This window comes from Trachurus japonicus, chromosome 4 (genome assembly GCF_045865225.1).
Source record: "Trachurus japonicus isolate A0001 chromosome 4, Traja_1.0".
Lineage (NCBI taxonomy): Eukaryota > Metazoa > Chordata > Actinopteri > Carangiformes > Carangidae > Trachurus > Trachurus japonicus.
Window position 1 is genome coordinate 31,059,847 of NC_140910.1, and position 27,636 is coordinate 31,087,482.

Consider the following 27,636-nt stretch of genomic DNA (forward strand, 5'->3'; position numbering starts at 1 on the left):
CGCAGCAGTATTTGTCTAGTATAGTAGTATAGTATTTGTAAAATGGTTGTGAATGGATACCACTTTTCTTCGTCCAAAAAGACACACCAAAAAACATCCAAATACCTCCATACCGCTCGTCTGTAATGTCCCTCTTGTATTGAAGCCCCAACATGAGAAATTGTTCCGAAAAAAAATTAAATACGTCTATATTTTAAACTTGTTTGTAGCGGAAGCTCCCAGCACTGCTCTTCCTGTGTGAGTGCAATGACCGGCGGAACAATTTCTCATGTCGGGGCTTCAATACAAGAGGGACATTACAGACGAGCAGTATGGAGGTATTTGGATGTTTTTTGGTGTGTCTTTTTGGACGAAGAAAAGTGAGGCCCATTCACAACCATTATCATTATAAGGACAAATACTGCTGCGTGGAGCCCCCCGTAACTCAGAGAAGGAACGGAGGACTCTGAAACTTCTCCCAGCCCTTAGTCGACATGAGGGTGAGTAGATAATGAGTGAAATTTGAATTTTGGGTGAACTATCCCTTCAATCTCTATCCCGCTTAACTGTTGGTAATATAACTAAAGTTCTCCCTCTGTTCTTCTTCTTCTTGGTCTCAAACAGACATGACTGAGCGATGTGATGAAGAGCTGAGGATGGTGATGGTGGGCAAGACAGGATGTGGGAAGAGCACCACAGGAAACATCATTCTGGGTCGTGAGTACTTCGACTCTCGCTGCAGCGCCACGTCCATCACTAAAGAGTGTCAGAAGGCCAGAGGCTCGGCGGGGGGTCAGAAGGTCGTCGTCATAGACACCCCGGGTCTGTGCGACACCGACGTGGACGAGGAGAAGACGAGGACGGACGTCAGCCAGTGCATCTCCTACTGCTCCCCCGGACCGCACGTCTTCCTGGTCGTGTTCAAGGTGGGACGGTTCACGGAGGAGGAGAAGCTGACGGTGCAGAAGATCCAGGAGATGTTTGGCGACGCTGCAGACAGGTAAGAAAAAAACACCTACAAATCCATGTTTCATCAAACTAAAAACTTCAAAATTTGAATAATTATTCAATAATTAGTTGGTCTTAGACCCTCACATCGACTGAGGAAAAACTCCAAAGAAAACCCTTTTAACAGGGAAAAATCGGAGAACCCTCAGGGTGAGCAACAGAGGAGGGATCCCTCACCCAGGACGGACAGACGTGCAGTAGATGTTGTTACAAGACAGTTTACAGTTTACATCACAGAATGTGCGAAATATGGAAATGTTAGCAGGAGTTGATGAAGGCAGCCTCTGGTAGGCAGGGAGAGCTGTCAAGGTGTGAAGGCTGATGCACACCTAAAAAAATCTTGAAAAACAGGTGCGTTGGAGCATAGGTAAGGAGTGAACAAAAGCAAAAAGGGTCTCCCGCACACTGTCAAGTCACTTGCAAAAGACTTTAAAACAAACAACGTTTCGGTCCACAGGACCTTTTTCAAGCAGGGAGAGCTGGCCAGCTCGATGGGAGGACTGGGTGGTAGACTGGTCCATGGGAAGGGAGGGCAGGCCGGTCTAACAGCAGGGGAAAAGGGGGGGGGGGGGGGCGATGCAGGCGGTGGAGAGAGATGGAGCTCCGGTGGAGAGAGTGCGAGACACCGAGGCCAAACTACAAAGTACAACAGATAATGGCAGTTCAAGAATATACTGAGGAGAGTAGAGGAGAGGAGAGGAGAGGAGAGGAGAGGTAAATTCATGCAAAACCGCTGATGCATGTTGCCTTCAGGGACAGTTTTTCATCAAGCAGTCTCTGCATTTACCTCTAAAACAACTCCGTCTGGTAGCGTTCTGTTATTATCTCATAGCGTGGTGAATGTGCAGGTCACAACTTGTCCACCAGAGCGTTGTGGAGTTGTTGGATTGTGTATTTGATGAGTTTGATGAGGGAAACCCAGAAATCCCATGAGCCTCCGTAGCGTAGCTACTATTCTTTAGAACGGCAGAGCGGAGCCGCGAGCTGCTCAGAGCTCGTGGCTCTGCTCGGCCGTTGTAACGAACCTACTGCTATGACTATAGGGATAATGGCAATGGGCCAGTTTGTCAAAATGTTGAACTATCCCTTTAACCTAACAGGTACAGCATGGTCCTCTTCACCCACGGAGACCTCCTGAAGGACAGCAGCATCGAGGACTACATGAAGGACAGCGCCGAGCTGCAGGAGCTGGTTCACCGCTGCAACGGCCGTTATCACATCTTCAGCAACAACAACGACCGACGGCAACAGGTCACCGAGCTGCTGCAGAAGGTCAGAGACATCGTCCGTAGCAACGGAGGAGGACACTACACCAACGAGATGTTCCAGCGGGCGGAGAGGGCGATTCAGGACAGGGCGGGAGAAATTATGACGGAGAAAAAGGAAGAGATGGAGACGGAGAAGAAGGAGCTGCAGAGGAAGCTGAGAGAGGAGCTTGAGGAGAAGATGAGGGAGGTGGAGAAGGAGGAGAGGATGGAGAGACGAGACGACGAACAAGTCCCACTGGTCCCACAGGAGAAAACGAGAGTGAGGAAAATACTGGAGAGGATGAAGGAGTGGGAAAGAAAAGAGAGGGAAGAGAGGGAGAGAAAAGAGAGGATAGAATCGGAAAGAATTAAGAGGATAGAAAGGGAGAGACAAGAGAGGAAGGAGAGGGAACGAATACAGAAAGATGAGAGGGAGAGGATGAAGAGAGAAAGGGCGGAAAGTGAAAAGAGGGAGAGAGAAAGGGCGGAGAGAGAGAGAGAAAGGATGGAGAGAGAGAGGATGGAAAGAGAAAGTTTCGGGAGTCACAGCATGGAGAGGGAGAGAGAGATGATGGAGGGAGAAAAGATTTGGAGACACAGCATGGAGAGAGGATGGAGGATGGAGATAGAGACGATGGAGGGAGAAAGGACGGAGAGAGGAGAGAGCGAAAGGAAAGAGAGGATGGAGGGAGAAAGGATCAAGACACACAGCATGGAGAGAGAAGGGACGATGGAGGGAGAAAGGACGGAGATAGAGACGATGGAGGGAGAAAGGACGGAGAGAGAAAGGGTGGAAAGAGAAAAGAGGGAGAGAGGAGAGAGAGAAAGGAAAGAGAAAGAGAGGATGGAGAGAGAAAGGATGGAGAGAGAAAGGAGGATGGAGGGAGAAAGGACGAAGATAGAGACGATGGAGGGAGAAAGGAAAGAGAAAGAGAGGATGGAAAGAGAAGGGACGATGGAGGGAGAAAGGACGGAGATAGAGACGATGGAGGAAGAAAGGATGGAGAGAGAAGGGAGAGAGGGAAGTTTGAAGGAGGAAGCAGAGGGAAAACGAGAGAGTAAAAAAGCTCGGAAGCTGAGAGAGTTGGAGGCGAAGTACGAGAAGGAGGTGCAGCTCTACACCACCCAGCTGGAGGAGAAGTATCGGAGGAAAGCCAGAGAAGTGGCGGAGCAGGAAAACCCTGTGTCCCGGTGGTTCAGGAAAGCCCGGAACTTCCTCAAGAGGGACGTCCGCCTCATCTGAACCATAGAAGAAAAACAAGAAGAACAAGAACAAGAAACGCTGACTACAGGCTCTAACTGTTCTACTGCAGAAAAGACTCTACGCAGACTTTTATTTTGATAGGCTCTTCCTACATCCTGATAGAGACTCGTTGATTGATTATTGGTGTTTGATTATGGAGGAGTCACTGTTTCCATGTTGTGACGAATCTCTCTTTATAGGGACAGTTCACCCAAAATTCAAATTTCACTCATTACCTACTCACCCTCATGTGGACTAAGGGCTGGGAGAAGTTTGAGAGTCCTCCGTGGCTTCTCTGAGTTACAGCGGGGGTCCGTGCAGCACTGCATGTCCATATGACGGTTGCGAACGGAGCTCACTTTTCATCATCCAAAAAGACACACCAAAAAACATCCAAATACCTCCATAGTGCCCGTCTGTAATGTCCCTCTTGTGTTGAAGCCCCAACATGAGAAATTGTTCCGAAAAAAAATGAAATAAGTCTAGTCTAGTTCCTGGTCCGTCCAAATCTCGCGCCAGGAAGAGCAGTGCTGGGAGCTTCCTCTACAAACAAGCTTAAAATATAGACTTATTTAATTTTTTTCGGAACAATTTCTCATGTCTGGGCTTCAACACAAGAGGGACATTACAGACGAGCACTATGGAGGTATTTGGATGTTTTTTGGTGTGTCTTTTTGGACGAAGAAAAGTGAGCTCCGTTCTCAACCGTCATATGGACAAATACTGCTGCACGGAGCCCCGCTGTAACTCAGAGAAGCCACGGAGGACTCTGAAACTTCTCCCAGCCCTTAGTCCACATGAGGGTGAGTAGATCCCCCAGTCCGCATGTCGAAGTGGCCTTGGGCAAGACACAGAACCCACACTTGCGCTCCGATGTATCATCGGATGTATGAATGTGTGTGAATGATTAGTTCCCAAGCCTGTCTGCGAACAGTGCCGTATGAATGTGTGTGAAAGGGTGAATGCGACCATTACATTGTAAAGCGCTTTGAGTGGTCCAAGTGACTAGAAAAGCGCTTTATAAGTGCAAGTCCATTTACCATTTAAGGGGAGATGAGCCGTTAAATAGAAAACAATAAACACACAAATACAAATATATAGATAATTATAAAACGTAAAGGTGAAATCCGGCGATCTGATTGGTTGTTAAAGGTGCTTGAGGCAAGATCGAGGAATAAAACTCACTAGCGATACAACGGCCGTAGCGGCCGTCAGGGTTACTGCAGCCATCAGCCAAGCTGGTGCGGGAGCGCGCATCAACTCTCCACAGCTGCAGCTGATGCTGTGACAGTGACACTGTGGCTGAATTGGAAACGGCATAACGTTACTATACCAGTGTTTTCCATTAATCAGCCGCCACAGTTTGGTTTGGGTCCACCGCAGCAGTCTCTCACAGAAAAAAAGAACATTTTTCACTATCTCTCATCTCTGCCAGTCAGCCCCTCGACCTGCTGTCTCTCTCACGACACAGACACAGACACACACAAACACACAGACACACACACACCGCCTGGCTGTTAATAAACAGTAAATGCGCCATGCCGCGCTCATTGTACAGTGCTCAATTTACTGCGACACCGGGAGGTTGACCGCCCAGGCATCAGGTCAGCACCGGCCGCCGCCGCCGCCGCCATGAGCCTCTGGTGCCGCTCGGCTGCTTTTGTGGCTCTGCACTCCTCCGAACACGTCGGAGAATTTCCTTACAGGCGTTGTTTGCATAAACTGAACACGGATGAATCAATCGGCTCATTATAAAACTATTTATTTATTGAAGTAGCCTAAATATGGTGATTTTTGTACGTACAGAGCCCCAAGGCTGCGCTGCTCACACACACCTGAAGCTTCACTTTTCATTCATGAACTAATATCCGACTGCCACAGTGCCACTGTTAGATTTCATCCAGCATTTATCTCCTCAAAACAATTCAACCAGCCGGCAGAAAACCTCTAAAAACCTGTGGGGAAGTTACTCGGCTCGTTTTCTTCCCTGGGATGAGGACAGAGGTTGACCGGCCGATGAGCTCAGCTCCCCGGCTGCAGCCTCTGTGACGAGCCGCTGCTGCTGCTGCTGCGTGTGTGTGGCTCTGCACTCCTCCGAAAAATGTCGGAGCAAATCTACTTACAGACGTTATTTGGATAAACTGACAACAGATTGGGAATCTAAACCGTCACTTTCTCGCATGAAAAAATATTAAAATGTAAGAAAGTGACGTTATTTCTCTACTCGCTGCTCACATAACTGTTCAGGCTGCAAGACATCCGCCGACCGCTGGGCGCAAGCTGTGAAAGCCGAAGCTGTCGAGGACGCGCATGCAGCGTCATTTGACGTCACATCCGCAGACAGCGCGGGAAATTCGGACCCAGAATTGCAGCGCATTATGCAGCACACAGCCTGTTCAAGGCAACGGAGAGATACGCGGGTGGGCTCATTCTTTTTGGTTTTTAACGCTTCATCGCCCATTAGCAGTAAAAAACTTAAAACGCATGTGCATTTCTTGCCTCATGAACCTTTAACCGTGGTATAATGAGTATATACCACGGCTACTATTCTAAAGCCTTATCACAGCGTAGGCTATCACTCCGCGTCAGGCACGTATGACTGGTGGAAGTTGTTGTCATGTATCCATGACAACGGACTGTTGCAGTCCGTAGCCAAAGACAGTTGATGTTTTTACGATGTTAAAAAATGGACTAAAGTAGTTGAATTCACATGTTTAAGGTGAACTCTCACCTCCGGGGAGGGTTAACAATGGTAGAGGGGACTGAGCAGTGACATTCACCTGAAAAAAAAGACGAGATGCAGAGCTACTCAAAGATCAAAAATCCGAGAAACAAGTTTTGTGGAGGACGGTCTGGAGATGCTCTGTAGCAAGTTTGGTGACAATTGAGCAAAAATTGTGGGAGGAGAAGAGCTTAGGAGATTGGTTTGGTAGGAATTTTTAAAGTTTTTAAATTTAAATGCTTATTGAGGGGGGGGTCACATGTCCTTGGAGTTGAGTAAATCTGATATGGGACTGGACCTTTGTGCAAAGTTTGGTGATTTTTCGCCCATGGGAAGTAGGATTTCCTCGGAAGAAGAAGAAGAAGAAGAAGAAGAAGAAGAAGAAGAAGAAGAAGAAGAAGACAATAGGGTCCGGCCAGCTTAATAAGAAGAAAAGCTGGCTCCCTACTGCAGAGAAGACTCAGTAAACTCTACACAGACTTTTATTTTGATAGGCTCTTCCTACATCCTGATAGAGACTCATTGATTGATTATTGGTGTTTGATCAGAGAGGAGTCACTGTTTCCATGTCATGGTGAATCTCTCTCATGACTGCGTGTTGTTGTTGTTGTTGACTGGAGCTGCGTCAGCCTGTGACCATTGGCTTTTATTTTGAAAGGTTTCGCTCATTTCCCACATGTGTGTAAAGTATTGATGAATGAAGAAACAAACAACAGCAAAAAATAAATAAAGGAAGAAGAAGAGCTGGTTTCCATCTGTTATTTTCTGCGGAAGAACCTCAGTAAACTCTACGGTGACTTTTATTTTGACAGTATTTTGATCATCTCCTCCTACATCCTGACTAATGTGACATTGAGAGACTCATTGATTGGTTATTGGTGTTTGATCAGAGAGGAGTCACTGTTTCAATGTCATAATGAATCTCTCCTGTGATTTTTTTGAACCTGTATGTTGTTGTTGTTGACTTGAGCTGCGTCGGCCTGTAACCATTGACTTTTATTTTGAAAGGTTTTGATCATTTCCCGCAGCATGTGTGTAAAGTGTTGATGAATGGAGAAACAAACAACAGCAAAAAAAAATAAATAAAGGAAGTAGAAGAGCTGGTTCCAACTGTTATTTTCTACAGAAAAACCTCAGTAAACTCTACGATGACTTTTATTTTGAAAATATTTTGATAGTCTCCTCCTACATCCTGTGTACATAGAGGTACTAATTTATTGATTATTGGTGTTTCATTATGAAGGAGTCACTGTTTCAATGTCTCTCATCATGACTGCATGTTGTTGTTGTTGACTGTAGCTGTGTCTGACCAGGCACTGTCTTTTATTTTGAAAGGTTTCGATCATTTCCTCCCTGCTGCATGTGTGAAGTGTTGATATGTTTTCACTGAATGAAGAAACGAAGAACAGCATTAAACACATAAATAAAAGAGAAAGAACACTGCAAAAACTCAAATATCTTACCAAGAACAGTCAAAACAAATCTCATTATAGTTCAAATAAGACTCATCACATAAAAAGTAACTTGTTTTAAGTCACTTTTTACTTATTTCAAGTATATTTTCGCTTGAAATAAGTAGAAAAATCTGATAGTGGAGCAAGTTTTTCTTCCTTATTACAAGCACAAACAAACCTGCTTTCACTGGCAGATTTTTCTACTTATTTCAAGTGAAAATTAGTTTGAAACAAGTGAAAATGATCTAAAAACAAGTAAATTTTTAAAGTGATGAGTCTTATTTTAAGTGGGGAAAAAAATTGTTTTGACAAGAAATAAGACAAATATTCTTGGACAGATTTTTAGTTTTTGCAGTGACGAAGAAGAAGAAGGTGTGTGTGTGTGTGTGTGTGTGTGTGTGTGTGTGTGTGTGTGTGTGTGTTGGAGGTGTGAAACAGCAGGACGGTGTGAGAACTTGATGCTCGTCCTTCTCCTCATCAGTGCAGTGGGGGGGTCAGAAGTCACACGACCTCGTTTTCATTAATCACCTTGTTAAGTCTCTCTCTCTCACACACACACACACACACACACACACACACACACACACACACACACACACAGACACACACACACTGTGACCTGCTGCAGACACGTTTATTCACACCTCGAGAGTCGAAACTCACACTCAGCATCTTTCTCACAGGCTCCAGCTCATAAAATAATTACATTAAAGCTGCAACAATTAACTGATTAATATTGCACAACAATAGATTTTTAAATTAATCATCAACTATTCTAATAATCTAATAATCAGTTTGAGTCGTTTTTTTTTAAGAAAAAAAAGTAAAAATTCTCTGATTCCAGCTTTTTAAATGTGAATATTTCTGGTTTCTTTGTTCCTTTACGGCAATTAACTGAGTCTCTCTTTGGTTTGTGGACAAAACAAGACATTCGAGGACGTCGTCTGGTGGTTTGGGAAACACTGGTCGATGTTTTTCAACATTTTATCGACCAAACAACTAATCGATTATTCAACAGATTAATCGATAATGGAAATAATCGTTAGTTGCAGCTCTAGATTACATCATCATCATCAGAAACAAACTGAGAGACTTTTATTTTGAAGGGGTGAAGCGTGTGTTTTCCTGACTGCACTTGAACCTGTCACAGACGTGTGAGTTTGTTGCTGATCAATAAATCAATACACATCACAGATCACTGCTGCTGTTTCTGTCATGTAACCAGCAGCTGAAGGTTCGATTCCCGGGGCGGCTGAGTGACTGAGAGCAGCAGGTGTGAAGAGCTGACGCCTCAGACCGCTCAGACGCCCCGGGGTCAAAGGTCAGCGCTGAGACTTCCCTCACCGGCGACCTCTGACCCCCGAGCAGGACGACGACGACAACGCTGCAGAGACCGAACGACGTCAGCTGTCGGCCGGCAGGGGGGCTGCTGGGAAACACAGGCCCGACACACACACACACAGACACACACACACACACACACACACACACACACACTGCTGACCTCACGTCTGACTGAAACGCTCCCGGTCAGATTCACACACACACCTGTCCGACAGGTAAGAGTCTGTCCGACAGGTGTGTTTTACCTGCTTGGACTTTTAATTTGAAAAATAGACACTTGAATTTACAATTGAATTGAATGAACTTTGTTAATCTCGAAAGGAAATTCTCAATGCCAGCAGCCCATGCATGCATCCATTCTAAACAACACGACAATAGATCGACAGAATAACAATAAATAGACAGACAGTACCTTTAAAATACATCCAAAACAAATGTGTGTAAAAAGGAGTGTTTAAAAACCAAATGCATAGAAATAAAGTGCATAAAATACATACAGCTGCCTAATACCACTAGTCAATTGTGTAGCCTGAATGACGAATGACCTGTTGAGTCTTTTAGTTAAACAGTTTAGGCTTCTCAGATGGCCACAAATAAAATAAAATAAAATAAAATAAAATAAAATAAAATAAAATAAAATAAAAATGACATTAAAAAAAGACGTAAAATGAAATAAAATAAAATAAATTGAAATGAAATGAAATGACATAAAACAAAATAAAATAATACAATGAAATAAAATTAAATAAATTGAAATGAAATGACATAAAACAAAATAAAATAATAAAATGAAATAAAATAAAATAAACATCATGTTCACTGTTCCTCACACTTACTACTTCCTGTTTGCAGAGGTTTTGGTCATGTGACATAATGTTCAAGTCTTTTTTCATTCTAATAAACATGTTTGGACGCACGTCACTGTGTAATACTACTACTACTATTACTACTACTAGCCTACTACTATTACTAATACTATTACTACCTCTATTACTATTATTACTACTGCTGCTATAGCAAGTGCATAGAAATAAAGTGCATAAAATACAACTGCCCTATGCCACTAGTCAGTTGTGTAGCCTGAATGCCCTGGGGATCAGTCAGTTTTGGGATCTCAGATGGCTGCAAATAAAATAAAGTAAAATAAATGAAATAAAATGTAATTAAATTAAATAATGAAATTAAATGAAATAAAATAAAATAAACGTCATGTTCACTGTTCCTCACACTTACTACTTCCTGTTTGCAGAGGTTTTGGTCATGTGACATAATGTTCAAGTCTTTTTTTCATTCTAATAAAGATGTTTGGACGCACGTCACTGTGTAATACTACTACTACTATTACTACTACTGTCTATTACCTCTACTACTATGACTGCTACTACTATTACTAATGATGATAATAAAACTGCTAAGTAACCAAAGCTGAATTAAACGTGAGTTCCTTTCCCTGATTCATGCCGTTAGTCAACATCCCACACCGTTACCGTGACAACAAGCATCTCCCTATAGGCTACTCATACACAATCACACACAGACACAATCACACACACACACACACACACACACACACAGGCTGTTATATGTAAAGGGACTGATCAGCTGCAGAGACGACTGAAACACACAGAGAGAGATACTGAAGGAGGAGAAGCGTCTCTCCCTCCCTCCTTCCCTCTCTCCCTCGCTCTCACTAGATGTGTCCATATAAGGGCAGAGCAGGAGGAAGTGGGGATTTCTCTGCAGAGTCATGTGATTTCCAGTTACAGCGATGCTCTCAGCACGACACACACACACACACACACACACACACACACACACAGTGGACGGCCTCAGCTGCAGCTTCAGGGTTGATGCTGCAGGTGCCTCGGTCCAAAGCTGTTCCTGTACGAGTTTGTAAACATGTTGATTTCATTTTACTAACATGTTGACTGACTCACTGTTGCAGACTCACCCTAGAGGTCGGGAGAGGAACTGCAGCCGCTGGTCCAGAGTCGTGTCGGCGACAGCAACTGAATCAAGTTCATGATTCAGTTCACGACTCAGCCCTGAGGCTCCTTCTAGAGAGACATAAAGACACAACTTTCTATAGCACATTATAGGGATAGTTCAACATTTTGGCAAATTGGCCCATTGCCATAATCCCTATAGTCATAGCAGTAGGTTCGTTTACCTTTTAATTGTCGGTGCAAGCTATTTTTAGAACGGCGGAGCAGAGCCGCGAGCTGCTCAGAGCTACGCTACGGAGGCTCATGGGATTTCTTGGTTTCCCTCATCAAACTCATCAAATACACAATCCAACAACTCCACAACGCTCTGGTGGACAAGTTGTGACCTGCACATTCACCACGCTATGAGATAATAACAGAACGTTACCAGACAGAGTTGTTTTAGAGGGAAATACAGAGACTGCTTGATGAAAAACTGTCCCTGAAGGCAACGCGCATCAGGGGTTTTGCATGAATTTACCTTTATCGCACTTCTAGCACTTTATTATGGAAATTTCTGCAATACAATTTAGCATTTTATATGTGTAATAGTCCAGCACTTTATTCCGGGCATCCCTGCAATATGAATCAGCACTTTATTATGACCGGGCATCATGCAATAGATTATAGTGGTAGCCTACAATGTAACACCCTATACAGGCACTTTCCTCACGTACAAATGGAATTTTAATATCGAGATAATTAATCATGTTCATGTGTCATCCCAAACCGATAGCCTTTGTTATGGTGCATTCTTTGTGGTGTTATGGAAAGTTCTGTAATTTATTGTCCTCCTTCCTCTCTTCTTTTCTCTTCTCATTTTTTATACACCTACCTGCCCATGGGACAGTACGGCTACAACCTCTTTTCATATTCACATTTTTCTTTTAAAATGTTCATTAATGTGTTTTGTCCATAGACTGTATAAAGAATGGACGTAGCATCCGTGACGTCACCCATTGGTTTTGCGCCATGTTGGATTGGCCGGCCGAGAACCCGCCCACTGGCCTCGAAGCAGCTGTCCACGGAGCTGCTCTGACCTGTCACTCAACGTTTCCGCTCCCTAATTGGCCAGAGTTTTAACCTAATAACAGTAAAACGGTAGAGTAAAAAAAAAAATCCCCCCCCTCAGAGTGTGTGCGGGGGTAGAAACTATCGATTGAGACGAAAAAACGTTCTGACACCAGGCTTTTAACATGTTTACTGAGGATGTAAAGTCGGTGATTTTAACATGGGGGTCTATGGGGAATGCTGCTTTCTGACACCAGCCCCCAGAGGAAGCCGGGGGGACTGCAGTTTTTTGAACGCGGAAGTGACTTCACTTCTCAGACCAACAACTGCCCCCTTGGTTTTGTCCCATTTGTAAATAAATCTGGTCTGTCACCAGATTCACGAGTGATTCAGTGATTCACAGACCACATGACTGTATCACTGCTGCTGCTGAGGAAAGAACAAATCAGGAAGAGATTCTGTTCAGTTCGTTCACTCAAACAATTTGTTTGCAAACGACACAACAAGAGTTAGTTTCAGGATGAACTGAACTCAGGTCAGTTTAACCAGGTTTTCAGTGACATCAGACCAACCTCCTGTAGGAGTTCAGTCTGACACACAGGATCGACCATGTGACCACGTGACCACGTGTGGCCAATCAGAGAGCAGCTCTGAATCTGCAGACCCAGTTTCCTCTATGGTTATGTAACTGATCTGAGATCTGTTTGTTCTTATCCACCTGCAGCTGCAGCTCACACACACACACACACACACACACACACACACACACACACAGTGTTAGCGTTCCCCATCTTGACATCTTAAACTAACTCTTGTGCAAATTCCTTCTGTGCAATAATCCATGTTTAATGCCATATTTAGTATAGTGCAAATAACTCCTGTCCATGTTTGTACTTGTACATAATATATTTTTTATATATATTTATATTTCTTTATTTGTCTATTGGCCCCTTTGCTCTTTTAACTTGTACCTACACTTTGAGTTGGAGATGTTGTTGTAATAAAAAGCAATTTCCCCTTGGGGATCAATAAAGTATTCTGATTCTGATTTTTCTCTTTTCTTTTTTTTTCTACTTTATTTATCTTCAAATAGTATGAACAAGTGAAAAAGGAACAAAAAAACATAGCAACAGTTATTCCAAGACATGACAAAGGCACACATCGGAATGATATAAGGACAAATATTACCAAATGATTTAGATAAATAATATAAGAAATATAGAAATGACAAAATAAATAAGTGAATACATTAAATAAATAAATAGGTCTAATAAAAGAAATAAATTATAGCCTAAAAAGAGGGAGATTTCATCTTGACATCTTGCTTTTCTGCCTGGACACTGATGAGGTCACCACACAGCGGTGGCTCTGATTGGCTGTTGGAGTTAAAACACAGTTCCATGTGAACTCTGTGTGTTTCCCAGGCCCTCGGCTCCTCGCCACGCTCCCGCTGCATCATGGGAGCTGAGACAGACTGAGAGGCTCCCGGCGAGGAGGAGGCTGTGGTGAACTGGGATGCACTGGGAGAAAACCGGTTCCCGTGGAAACGACAGAATGAAACCTTAGCGCTGCTCTGAGGTCAGCGAGTACGGAGGCCTAGGAAGTGTGTGTGTGTTGGGCAGAGGTGACAAGTACAAATAGCTACTTCATTACTGTACTTAAGTAGATTTTTCAGGTACCTGTACTTTACTTGAGCATTTTTTTATTATTGATGACTCTTTACTTTTACTCCCTACATTTATACACAAAAATATATAGCCTACTCCTTACATCGTAAAAACAGGCTTGTTACTTTTTTTTTGTTTTAAAACCTCCACAGATGACGACACGACGTAAAGGCATAGGTAAAAGACGTGACGAACTGAGGGAAAGAGGGAGAAGAAGAGTAGTAGTATTCAGAGTACCAAAGCTGTTAACATTTATCCAGATGCTCATGCAGTAGCTACCTCTGGTCACTTCAATCTTGATTATTCTGTCTGAACTTTTTTTCATTTAACAAAATTATCAAAGGATGTATTTTGTTTCATTAACGGCAAAAATTCATTTTTACTTTTACTTTGAAAGTACATTTCAGAGCCTGCACTTTCTTACTTTTACTTGAGTAGGCTACACTGCAAAAACTCAAAAATCTTTCCAAGAATATTTGTCTTATTTCTTGTAAAAATGTCTAATTTCTAGTCAAAACGTAACTCTTTCACTTAAAGTAAGACTCATCACATTAAAAAGCAACTTTAGACCCTTTTTACTTCTTTCAAGCATATTTTCACTTGAAATAAGAAGAAAAATCTGATAGTGGAGCAAGTTTTTCTTTCTTATTACAAGCACAAAAAACTTGCTTTAACTGGCAGATTTTTCTACTTATTTGAAGTGAAAATGAGTTTGAAACAAATGAAAATGATCTGAAAACAAGTTCATTTTTAGGTGATGAGTCTTATTTTAAATGAAAAGAGATTAGTTTTGACTATAGAAATTAGACGTTTATTTTTTACAAGAAATAAGACAAATATTCTTGGAAAGATTTTGAGTTTTTGCAGTGTAAAGGAGTTGAATCAGTACTTCTACTTTTACCAGAGTTTTTTTTTTTTTTAACACATGCATCTGTACTTCTACTTAAGTAGATACATGTACAAGTACTTTTGCCACCTCTGGTATTGGGGTGGGGGGGGGGGGGGTTGGGGGTCTTCATTCTCTGTGAAGCAAAGAACATGCAAAACCTGCAGAGTGGGCGGGGCCACACCTGTACATGTATGCAAATGAGCGCCCCCTGCCCTCACACACATATATGGCGTGATTTGCATACTGGTTGTGTGTCTGTGTGTGTGTTGATTGAGGGTGGGCTCCGTTTGCTGATGACTCATGTTGAGCTGATAAAGGGCAGATTCACCTTCAACAAACTCACCTGAGGATTCATGTGTTTGAGCACATTAACATTTCACTGACTGATAATCAGAACAAACTGTGTCTCGGTTTATTTTAAACAGAAATAAATTCACAGTGAATCACTGAGTCAACACTCTGGTTGTTTACACACTGGTTGTTTACACTCCTCAGACATCAACTGTAACTTTTTCTTTCTTTCTTCCTTTGCAACAGTCACTTCTGTGTAAACATGTGACGTTAAATATGTTTGTTTTCTATTTTTAAAGTGTAGGACGATTAGTTGTCACCAAGGCCTCAACTGACGTGGATCCATAACAATAAACCATGAACTTCAACATGTTTATAACTGAACAATCAATAATTAAATTAAACATTAACTATTTTGATAATCTAATAATCAGTTTTTTAAGAAAAAAAAGTCTAAATTCTCTGATTCCAGCTTCTTAAATGTGAATATTTCTGGTTTCTTTGTTCCTTTATGACAATAAACTGAGTCTCTCTTTGTTTGTGGACAAAACAAGACATTTGACATTTTTCAACATTTTTTAACATTTTATTGACCAAACAACTAATCAAGAAACAGATTAATTGATAAATAAATAATCATTAGTAACAGAACTTTACGAAACAGAGTTGTTTTAGAGGGAAATGCAGAGACTGCTTGATCAAAAACTGCACATCAGTGGTTTTGCATGAATTTCCCTCTAAATCAACTCTGTCTGGTAACGTTCTGTTATTATCTCATAGCGTGGTGAATGTGCAGGTCACAACTTGTCCACCAGAGCGTTTTGGAGTTGTTGGATTGTGTATTTGATGAGTTTGATGAGGGAAACCAAGAAATCCCATAATGAGCCTCCGTAGCGTAGCTCTGAGCAGCTCGCGGCTCTGCTCCGCCGTTCTAAAAATAGCTTGCACCAACAATTAAAGGTAACAAACCTACTGCTACGACTATAGGGATTATGGCAAGGGGCCAATATCTCTTTAACTGTAAAACACACCGCAAACTACAATAAAGATTTCAACTCTCTTCACAACAATATTGGTTCCTACATTAAAAACGCTCCACCCTCGTGTCTAACGGGTAAAGAAAGGAAAAGTCTGCTCCGATCTGCTCACGTTGCATACGTCACAGACTTGCCGCCTGGCGTGCATACAACATCAAATTCCACAAACTCTTGTGTCAGCGTATGCACATGCAGATTTCCCCCAAAAAACGCTTGTCTAAATGTGGAATAAAAGGTGAGAACGCAACGCCACTTTAACGTTTTCTGTTTAGACTGTTTCCGTGTAAACAGCCTAAAAGACAAGACATAAAACACACACTCACAAACTCTCATGCAGCGTGTGTGTGTGTGTGTGTGTGTGTGTGTGACCCCTCCAGGCCTCCGTACTCCTGCATCCTGTCTCTGTCTCTTCAGTTACTGTTACAGCCTGAGGACGACGTCCGCTGGTCCAGCTCGTCCCTCTGGTCCGTCCTGATCCTCCTCAGCCCCTGGTTTCACTCAGGACACACACACACTGACACTGACACACACACACACACACACACACACACATGGACACACACACTCTCACCCTCCTTCTTTTCACAGAGCAGGATCAGTTTCATGGTCTGTGTGTGTGTGTGTGAACGCCTCCGGACACGACTGTGATTTAAAGTCTCACACTGATGGAACAGGAGGAAGGCTCATCATCCTCATCATCATCATTATGATCGTCATCGTCATTTTTCCACATACAAAACAAAAAATTTGTTTAAAACTGGAACTTTAAAGGTGTTCAGAAATGGCCGTTTGTCCTGTTTGTCGCCTCCTTCTACGAGTTGCCGCACGAGTTTACCCGAGTAAGGAAAACTAATTTGATTGGTCGTTATCGAGCGGGCGGGATATTCAATGTTTGGGGCGAGACCGAGCTCCGTGTGTGTGTGTGCGTGTCTCAGACGTTTGATTGACGGATGATGGATCCAATATCATTAGCTGATGAATTGTGAGCAACGTGACGTATAATCCGTGCACCTGCATTATCCAATGCGAAAAAAAAATACACACTTTCATCCCGGATTTAATCAAAAATAGAATTTTGCACAAAGTTTGGGCTCCATCGTCTGATAGATGAGTTATTACACTAATGTTAAAGCAGAAGTAAGTGGTCCGGTCGTTTTCGCTAATGCTGCGTTCCAGGCAGGCTTTTGAAATCGTAAATTACAGCTTCAAGTCACAACTTACGACTTTGTAGCGTTTCAGGCAACCCACTCGTGTTTTTCCGACCTGTTACCGGTGAAAGTCACTATAACGGCCACTCGTAACTTCCGACCGGTGAACTCGTACCAGATCGAACTGGTACCACTTCACGGTCGGAAAAATACGAGTTTCCTTGAACGCACCATAACAGTCCTCGTCGCTACGTCACCACATTCACGGCGTTCCTTGGCTGCACACACAGCCCTGCATGCCGTTCTCTCTCCTCATTGGATAAAAACTGTAGGATACGATAAATGTTTTCTCTTCGGCTCAGAGCAGAGCAGAGGGACTGACAGACCCGTGTTTCGGTCCAAACACTCTATGTAAGTGATTGCTGTCGGAAGATATAACTATTTAAGACTTATATTAACACAAATATATCACTTACTTCTGCTTTAAGACCCAGAGTGGGCTCAAATTCAATTTTCTTTTCTGTACAGCTTTAAAGAGAAAATATGAACAAAAATCAACTGAAACTGTGTGTGTGTGTGTGTGTGTGTGTGTGTGTGTGTGTGTGTGTGTGTGTGTGTGTGTGTGTGTGTGTGTGTGTGTGTGTGAGACTGTGTGATTTGGTTCCTGCCGGGTTTCACCTTCTTCATCCTGGATTCTTTTCCCAAAAACCTCTGAGCTTTGGTTTGTGTGTGTGTGTGTGTGTGTGTGTGTGGGAGCAGGCAGGGTGCCCAGTATCACATGACAGGGTGGGGTGAGGGGTGGACTGTGAGAAAGTAGGAAGAAGACGGGACGAGAGACAGTGAGAAAAACACATGAGAGAGAGAGAGAGCCACAAAGAGGGCGAGAGAGCATGACAGACAGAGAGAGAGAGAGAGAGAGAGAGAGAGAGAGAGAGAGGGAGGCCATGGGAACCGAGTGTAAATCTGTTAAAGAGAAACAAACATGAAAACATGCTGACATCAGCTCTGCAGGTGTTTGACCTGCAGGTGGCGCCGATAGAAGGTGAAAGACTCACTGGTTGTCACCGTAGCTACAACACTATAAACAATAATATCACTGTGCATTCACACCAAAAGTTGCAAAAACACTTGCAGTCATTCATTTTCATTTTGAGAGCAACCAAAGCGTCAACTGACGAGAAGTTGAGACTTGGTTAAAAGACAATTCCGGGCAAATTCAACTCGGGGGTGTATTTTCCTAACATTTTAGGTCTAAAAGAAGGAATCTGAAGGTTTTCAGTTTAGTTGCTCCTGTTTTGCGGAAGTTGTGTCTGTCCCCGCATCGCCACGGCAGCGATGAATGGGAGCGGATGGAAGTTCTGCTGCTTAGGCTGTTTACAGCCCTCAAAGCCACAGCGTCAGATGGCGACTCCAACATGCACCCAGAAGTTTATTTACTTCAAGCAAGTCAAGAGTTGATATTCCTGTGTTTATGACACAAACGGGAGCTTCCGACTGCACGTGAACACACCGAGCGTCAACTTGGGTCTCGCGCCAGACTCCACGAGACTTTGAATCTAGTTTTACAAACATGTCGGCTTGCTTGAAGTAAATAAACTTCTGGGTTCCGCTGTCTGTGGCTTTGAGGGATGTAAACAGCCTAAGCAGCAGAACTTCCATCCGCTCCCATTCATCGCTGCCGTGGCGACGCGGGGACAGACACAACTACCGCAAAACAGGAGCAATTAAACTGAAAACTTTCAGGTTCCTTCTTTTAGACCTAAAATGATAGGAAAATACAGCCAAGAGTTGAATTTGCCCGGAACTGTCCTTTAACTTTATGGTAATTAGCTATGACGCAGTTCGGCGGCCACCAGTCAGAATAGAGACGTCCTTCGGCTCCTTTAAATGACCAGCATGATCGAACTTTGACCTCAGTCACGTGAAGAGCAACCAAAGCAGCTACAAATATTTTGCCTCTTTGGAAGCTTTTGGCGTGAATGTATAGTTACTAACAATATGTACAATAAACTAACCAGCTAATAAACTAACCAGCTAATGAGCTAAAAGGTTATGGTCAAAGGTCATAGGTCACAGGATTGTGGGAAACCGATGAGCTACTCTAAATGTTTGTTTTGGTTTTAAATATGTAGATTTCAGAATAAAACACTCAGAGAAACCAAATCCTGCAAGTTGGCTGTTGCAAGGCTCAGTTTCTGAATACAGGCTGTGTGTATTTCTCTGTGGACTGAGGCTTTGATACTTTCACAGTATTAATATAGAACCTAGAGCTGCTTTATAATCACACTACACATGGACATCTACCTTTATACTGTATGGAGTTTTAACACAAACATCTACCTTTATACTGTATGGAGCTTTAACACAAACATCTACCTTTATACTGTATGGAGCTTTAACACAAACATCTACCTTTATACTGTATGGAGCTTTAACACAAACATCTATTTTTATTCTGAAGGAGCTTTAACACAAACATCTACCTTTATACTGTATGGAGCTTTAACACAAACATCTATTTTTATTCTGAAGGAGCTTTAACACAAACATCTACATTTATTCTGAAGGAGCTTTAACACAAACATCTACATTTATTCTGAAGGAGCTTTAACACAAACATCTACATTTATTCTGAAGGAGCTTTAACACAAACATCTACCTTTATACTGAAGGAGCTTTAACACAAACATCTACCTTTATTCTGAAGGAGCTTTAACACAAACATCTACCTTTTTATACTGTATGGAGCTTTAATACAAACATCTACCTTTATTCTGAAGGAGCTTTAATACAAACATCTACCTTTATTTTGAAGGAGCTTTAATACAAACATCTACCTTTATTTTGAAGGAGCTTTAATACAAACATCTACCTTTATTTTGAAGGAGCTTTAATACAAACATCTACCTTTATTCTGAAGGAGCTTTAACACAAACATCTACCTTTATTTTGAAGGAGCTTTAACACAAACATCTACCTTTATTTTGAAGGAGCTTTAATACAAACATCTACCTTTATTCTGAAGGAGCTTTAACACAAACATCTACCTTTATTCTGAAGGAGCTTTAAAACAAACATCTACCTTTATTCTGAAGGAGCTTTAACACAAACATCTACCTTTTTATACTGTATGGAGCTTTAATACAAACATCTACCTTTATACTGTATGGAGCTTTAACACAAACATCTACTTTTATTCTGAAGGAGCTTTAACACAAACATCTACCTTTATTTTGAAGGAGCTTTAATACAAACATCTACCTTTATTTTGAAGGAGCTTTAATACAAACATCTACCTTTATTCTGAAGGAGCTTTAACACAAACATCTACCTTTATTTTGAAGGAGCTTTAACACAAACATCTACCTTTATTCTGAAGGAGCTTTAACACAAACATCTACCTTTATTCTGAAGGAGCTTTAACACAAACATCTACCTTTATACTGTATGGAGCTTTAACACAAACATCTACTTTTATTCTGAAGGAGCTTTAACACAAACATCTACCTTTATTTTGAAGGAGCTTTAATACAAACATCTACCTTTATTTTGAAGGAGCTTTAATACAAACATCTACCTTTATTCTGAAGGAGCTTTAACACAAACATCTACCTTTATTTTGAAGGAGCTTTAACACAAACATCTACCTTTATTCTGAAGGAGCTTTAACACAAACATCTACCTCTATAAGGTATGGAGCTTTAAAATCTACCTTCTTTATTTTGAAGGAGCTTTGATATAAACAACCTGTGATGACTTCACTCGGCCTCTGTAACTCTGTAACAGGAGCTGTGATTCTCCTCCATTAGCATCGATCCCTGCAGCAGGTCGGGATCGATAAACGCTGAGTGGACGGTAACGTGACCCCAGCAGCTGCAGAGCTCCGCCCCCTCTGAGAGAAAACCTGCTGAGCTCTGACTCAGGTGAGTCACGCTGCTGTTTACCTGCTGTACTTTACTGTAAACACTCAGATCTGTTTGTCGGTGCACTCTGTGTTTTCCCGAGATCAGGTCAGCTTCAGGCGTTTGTGCCTGTTTACCTGTCGAGGTGTTGATTGACAGCTCTGACTCAGCAGAAAATAAATAACAAGCTGAGCGTCTTTTTCGTATGATGTCATATCCTGTAGCCTACACTGCAAAAACTCAAAATCTTGCCAAGAATATTTGTCTTATTTCTTGTCAAAATGCCTAATTTCTAGTCTAAAACCAATCTCTTTCCACTTTAAATAAGACTCTTCACCTAAAAATTAACTTGTTTTTAGTTAAAATAAGTAGAAAAATCTGCCAGTGAAAGCAAGTTTTTTTTATGTTTGTAATAAGAAAGAAAAATTTGCTCCACTATCAGATTATTTCAAGTGAAAATTTGCTCGAAAGACGTAAAAACTGTCTAAAAACAAACTACTTTTTATGTGATGAGTCTTATTTAATTATTATTTTAAAGGTATAATGTGTAGGAATTCCCCCCATCTAGCGGTGCGGTTGCATATCTGAACGTATTCTTGATGTTGCATTCACGTGAAATCGGGCAGACGTCAGACAGATAACAGACGCCGCATGTAACAGGATAAACAAGCCTCTATGTAAACAAGTGGACCGCCAGCACGAGGCAAAACACTACAGGCGTGACAATATGTTGTCATGGTGATGTGGTATTGTTTTACCGTCTTTCTCTGGTGGAGTAAAATGACATCCGGTTGGTTTGCCGACGGCCGTCTGCCTGACTGCACCTGAATGCAACACCAGTGCCTCCGTCCTTCCTCACACTACACAGTGGTGACAGTTTTAACAGGCCGAGCCAACAGCTCCGCTGAGTTTCCGTGGTTACCTATGGTCGCGCTGCCACTCAACGTAAAAAAATGGCGATGCAACATGGCCGCCTCAGTTCGGTGCGCCGCCCACTTATGTATTTGTAACGACTTGTAACAACTCATTCTAAGGTACGAGAAAGCTTTCATTTGTATGCAGTGAAATACGTATTTATGAAAGACAGATTTGATTTTTGCTAATAAAAAGCCAAATAACTTACACACTGGGGCTTTAAGTATAATGAGATTTGTTTTGACTAGAAATAAGACAAATATTCTCTGTAAGATTTTGAGTTTTTGCAGTGTATCCAGGTGACAACAGCAGCTTTCTCCTCTCCGTCCAGATGTGTGAGGATGAGTCATCATGTCATGTGTTATGTGTTTCTACTGTTTCTCTAATGTGGAGCAAAGTGAAAGTGACATCATCATGTGATCACCCTCGCTCTCTCCATCCTCAGCCGCCTGCTCTGATTGGTCGGCTGAGCCCGCTCCACTGTTTGACTCATCCAATCCAGCTGCAGAGCGTGTGTGTGTGTGTGTGTGTGTGTGTGTGTGGTGGCATCAGCAGCTGACTCACCAATCACATGAGATCACCCTCCCTCTCTCCCGCTCTATATTTCCCACAGATCATCAGAGCTTCCAGTAAACATATCAGCTGACTGAGTGTGTGTGTGTGTATCTGTGTGTGTGCGTGTGTGTGTGTGTGTGTGTGTGTGTGTGTGTGTATCCCAGTCTGCTGATGTCAGACTTAATTTTTGAGCGATGACCTCATCCTGCATAAAAAGAAAAACCTGCCGATGTGTGTGCATGCATGCGTGCATACGTGTGTGTGTGTGCAGCAGCCTCCTGCAATATGGAGTCACATTTGTGTCTTTATTATTCAATCAAAAGAAAAGTCGATTGAAACAAAAACGACATTTTCAATCAAAACAGACTTCATTTCAATTGGGTTTGAATGCAAAAAAATATTTGAGACTCAAAAAATTGTGTTTGAACCCTTTTTTTCTTTGATTGAAAAGGTTGTAAACGTTGTTTTTTTAAGTGATTTAATATTTGATGGATGCTCCAAAGGGAAATGTGCAAGGGAGATGAATAGGATACAAAGAGGAAGTATATGATAAAATATATCCTACAATGTCTAAAACAGTAGAATATACGCTACAAGTGCAAAGGGAGCAACCTAGACATAGGTTAAATACTGTGCTACGTAATTTGAGTGCAATAGGCCTACATAATTTAAAATGATATAATAGTACTAATGCAAAATGCAAAGGGGCCAAAACATAATTTAAAAATGGGGTGTGTTGTTGTGCTTGGACATATTATTGTTTATGTTTGTGTTCCCCTCTTAGTGAAGGGAGAGGAGTTATATAGTCTATATAGTAAAATATCATTTTTTGTTTAAATGCACTTTTCTTTTGATTGAATAATAAAGACACAAATGTAGCTCCATACTGCATCATCATGATTATTGACGTCAATAATATTACTGTAAAAAGCTGTTGAAGTGCATGTGTTTACGTGTTGCATTCAACTGCATCTATAAAACTCAGACATTTAATTTCTCAGTTTGACACAGTCATCACTGACACACGGTCGGTCTGATCAGCATGACTCATGTGTGTGTGTGTGTGTGTTGTCGACTAATCAGCAGAAAGGAGTCCGGCTGAATTTCATGAGAAACAGTTTTTCCTTATATGGACAGTGGGAAACAAAGGCAGCAGTCACCACAACGCTCGGAGGGGGATTCCACTGAAAACAATGGCAGCTTTGCTCCACGTTGAAGTCTATGAGAGAAATAACATCAGCAGTGAGTCACAGCAGCCAGAGAGACGGAAAACAAGCGCTCCCTGACCGGGTGGGTGGGGTCCTTTAACTGGGTTCTGGTCTGTGTGTGTGTGTGTGTGTTTGGGGGGGGGTCAGCTGTGACCTAAAGGCTGATGTCAGAGGGCAGTGAACCGACGTCATTGGTTGGTGAGTGGAGGCCCATGCTGCGTTCAGGTCCCACTCATGCATTCAGCATTAAAGCCTCAGTATGTAACTTATTTGGCTTTTTATTATCAAAAATCAAACATTGCTTTCATAAATACGTATTTCACTGCAGTGGAATCACAGCCGCATACAAATGAAAGCTTTCTCGTACCTTAGAATGAGTTGTTACAAGTCGTTACAAATACATAAGTGGCCGACGCACCGAACCGAGGCGGCCATGTTGCATCTCCATTTTTTACGTTGAGTGGCAGCGCGACCGTAGGTAACCACGGAAACTCAGCGGAGCTGTGGGTTCGGCCTGTTAACACTGTCACCACTGTGTAGTGTGAGGAAGGACGGAGGCGCTGGTGTTGCATTCAGGTGCAGTCAGGCAGACGGCCGTCGGCAAACCAACCGGATGTCATTTTACTCCACCAGAGAAAGACGGTAAAACAATACCACATCACCATGACAACATATTGTCACGCCTGTATTGTTTTGCCTCGTACATGCAGCGTCTGTTGTCTGTCTGTTGTCTGCCCGATTTCACGTGAATGCAACATCAAGAATACGTTCAGATATGCAACCGCACCGCTAGATGGGGGGAATTCCTACATATTATACCTTTAAATAAACACACACACACACACACACACACACACACACACATACACACATACACACCAGCTCAGGTCTGATTGTGCAGAGTTTGCCGCTGTGGTTGTCATGGCGCTGCCAGCTGCAACGTGATTGGCCGATTGAGTAACTGCATGAATAAACAGTCGTACAGGTGTTCCTAATAAACTGAGCGTGTGTGTGTGTCTGTGAGTATGCATGTGTGTGTGTGTGTGTGTGTGTGTGTGTGTGTGTGTGTGTGTGCACGTCTCTCTGTGGCCCCCGGGCGCTGCTGCGTGAGGCGTTCGGGTGTCACTAACGTTCCTGTAAAGTGGAGCGTTTAAGTGTGAAGCCTGATGTGAAAGAAACGTTTCTTCTTCTTCTTCTTCTGCTGCTGCAAAAAGAGGAATCCACTCAGCACTCACTTCCTGTTTCTGCACGAATCAGCTGCTGCACACACACACACACACACACACACACACACACACATGCACACACACACACACACAGGCACACACACTCACAGTCAGCTGATACTACAGAGGGGACAACTGTTTCTTTCTCTCTCACATGGCTGTCATGCAGATTGTCTCATTACTGCTGCTGCACGTGTGTGTGTGTGTGTGCATGTATGTGTGTGTGTGTGTGTGTGTGCATGTGTGTGTGTGTTAAACAACTAAATTACCTTCAAGGAAAAATCCAGTCTCAGTTTTTCTGCAGCTCATTTATGGCGCCAAAGTTTTTCCTCCCAACCCCCAAAGCGCACGCGCGCACACACACACACACACACACACACACACACACACACACACACACGCACACACACAGCTCAGTGTGTGTGTGCGTGTGTGTGTGTCTCTGTGTGTGTGAATAACCACACACTATTTCAAGGCTTCATTGTTGCTCCTTGTGGAAACTGGACGTCTCAGTGTTCAACTTTCTACCTAAAGTTTCCCTCAAAGTTTCACTTCACTGGTTTTCTCTTTGTCTCTGTTGTTCACTCAGACCCGTCGCCATGGAGACGCATTCAGGAGAATAAAAGATAAAATATTATATTATATAAAAGTTGTTGTTGTTTTTAAAATCATTTGGTGTTTTGTCCACATGCACGTGCAGAAAAGATGTGAGAGACAAATAAACTTTTCCCTTCAGCTCTTCCTGTTTTCCCATCAGGCCGTTCTGCTGGGACCAGAGTGATGATGTCAGGAATCGGGACGTCTCCACATGTGTGTGTGAGTCCGTTTGTTCCTGGACGTTTTGTCTCTTTGTTGGGAAACGAGGAGGAAAATCTGCACAATACAGTAGGTCAGTGCGTGCATGTGTGTGTATCTGTGTGTGTGTGTGCGTCCTGGAATCTCTGTGAGGGAACAATGTCGAGTTATCTAACAGTAAACTCACTGCAACTGTATCCAGGAAAACCTGAGAGGTTGTGCAACACACACACACACACACACAGCTCTGGTTTCTCCTGCTGTAGGTATTGATTTTACTTTGACACATAAATGCAGCGTTCGCTCTGTAACTGCTGTGAAAACAAGAGTCAAAATCAAATCTATTTAATGTTCTAGGTCTTAAAACTATTTGGTTGCATTTTATTTTGAAAACTCTTGGGTTGTATTTTAATTTTAAAAATCTGGGATTGTGTTTCATTTTCAAAATTTTGGTGTTGTGTTTTATTTTGAAAAATCTGGGGTTGTATTTTATTCTGGAAACTCTTGAGTTGCGTTTCATTATTGGAAATTCTGGGATTGTGTTTTATTTTGAAATTTCTGGGCTTGTATTTTATTCTGAAAACTCTTGGGTTATATTTTATTTTGAAAGCGCAACTCTGCTGTTGTTTTTCTGGTTGGGAGACGTTTTGGAGACGATGATTTCATCGCCCACGGTGGCTCCTGATTGGATCAGTTCGATCGATTAAAGGCTAATTGAAGATGCAACACAATGACGTCACAGCGTCTACTTCCTGTTTGCTGCGGCTCGCACATGCTCAGTGGAGCTGACGGTCACGTGACGTACATATTTGTGTGTGTGTTCAGGTGAATTCAGACTCAGACTGGAACTGATCTGGGACCAGATGAAAAGGCTTTAACATGTAAACACACCATGAGGCTGCTGCAGGGGGGCTACACACACACACACACACACACACAGACACACCTAAGGAGTCAGAGTTCAGGTGGAGTTCCTAGAAGTGAGCAGACAGAGTCCTGGTTCCTGGGTGGGCCGACTGACAGGGACAAAGAGCAGGCATTCACCGTGTGTGTGTGTGTGTGTGTGTGTGTGTGTGTGTGTGTGTGTGTGTGTGTGTGTGTGTGTGTGTGTGTGTGTGTGTGTAACAGTGTGCGTGATTTCTAGGAAATCCTGGGGGGTTGAGGAGCAGCTCTCAGAGTTTAACACAGTTTTCTCCTCTGTCTCCTCTGGAGCTGCAGCTGCTGCACCGACTCTGAAGCTCTGAGCCCAGAGATAAAGACTTCTCTGCACCCGACTGCAAATCAATATGTCCAGATCAATATGTACAAATCAATATGTCCAGATCAATAAGTCCAGATCAATATGTCCAGATCAATATGTCGACAGCCGATAATCGTAGGCTAATTGACCAAGGTTTTATCGTGAAGTTGAACAAATGAAATGACTGTGTTTCCTCCGACGCTGCAACAGTAAAGTCACGGCCTAAAGGCTAAAAGGCTGAAAGCTAAAGCTAAGCTAACAGGCTAATGCTAAGCTAACAGTCCATGTGATCAATAACATGTGAATCATGTGATATTGACGTTCTAATAAACCAAACGAACTCAGCGTACTGTCCAAACTCCAACTGTATGCACAACTTCTAAACCAGGGCTGAATCTAGGTGGAGCCAAAACTAAACATTCATGTTTCAATGCATGTATTTAAATATGCCTATAACATATAATTGTGCAAAATAAACACTCATACAAAGTAATTTTGAAATGAATAATTATTGTTATTGTTATAATTATTGTTATTAAGCTATTGTGTTTCACTGGTACTGGTTCTCTGGTTGAGAAGGGCGACTTCTGCTGCCTGTGTCGTCCCCGGAGAAGCAGAGTAGCCAACGTGAAGTTGTTGCCATCTCTCTGGTACCGGCCCAGGCCCAGTCTCCCTGCTCCTCTCACCCACTGTGCTGGGCTGCACGGCCGACCAGCCAGCCTCTCCTCCAGAGCTCGCCGGAGCTAAATATGTCTACAATTCATCATATT

The 27,636-nt window shown here is 42.6% G+C and overlaps 1 protein-coding gene across 1 annotated transcript; it reads left to right on the top strand.

Annotated features, from left to right (window-relative positions):
- Positions 1–605: 605 nt before the first annotated feature.
- LOC146989199 (GTPase IMAP family member 9-like) lies at positions 606–3,477 on the top strand. Its single transcript, XM_085775349.1, has 3 exons — positions 606–979; positions 2,088–2,695; positions 3,317–3,477. Exons 1-3 carry the CDS (start codon positions 606–608, stop codon positions 3,475–3,477), a joined length of 1,143 nt encoding a protein of 380 aa, XP_085631475.1.
- The last annotated feature ends 24,159 nt before the right edge of the window (positions 3,478–27,636 follow it).

Bases quoted from the DNA above. Each gene is read 5' to 3' on its own strand.
- LOC146989199 (XM_085775349.1), top strand. From the start codon at position 606: ATGACTGAGCGATGTGATGAAGAGCTGAGGATGGTGATGGTGGGCAAG. The intron at 980-2,087 runs GTAAGAAAAAAA...TTAACCTAACAG, and splicing joins TTTGGCGACGCTGCAGACAG to GTACAGCATGGTCCTCTTCA. The intron at 2,696-3,316 runs GTGAAAAGAGGG...GGAAGCTGAGAG, and splicing joins GAAGAGAGAAAGGGCGGAAA to AGTTGGAGGCGAAGTACGAG.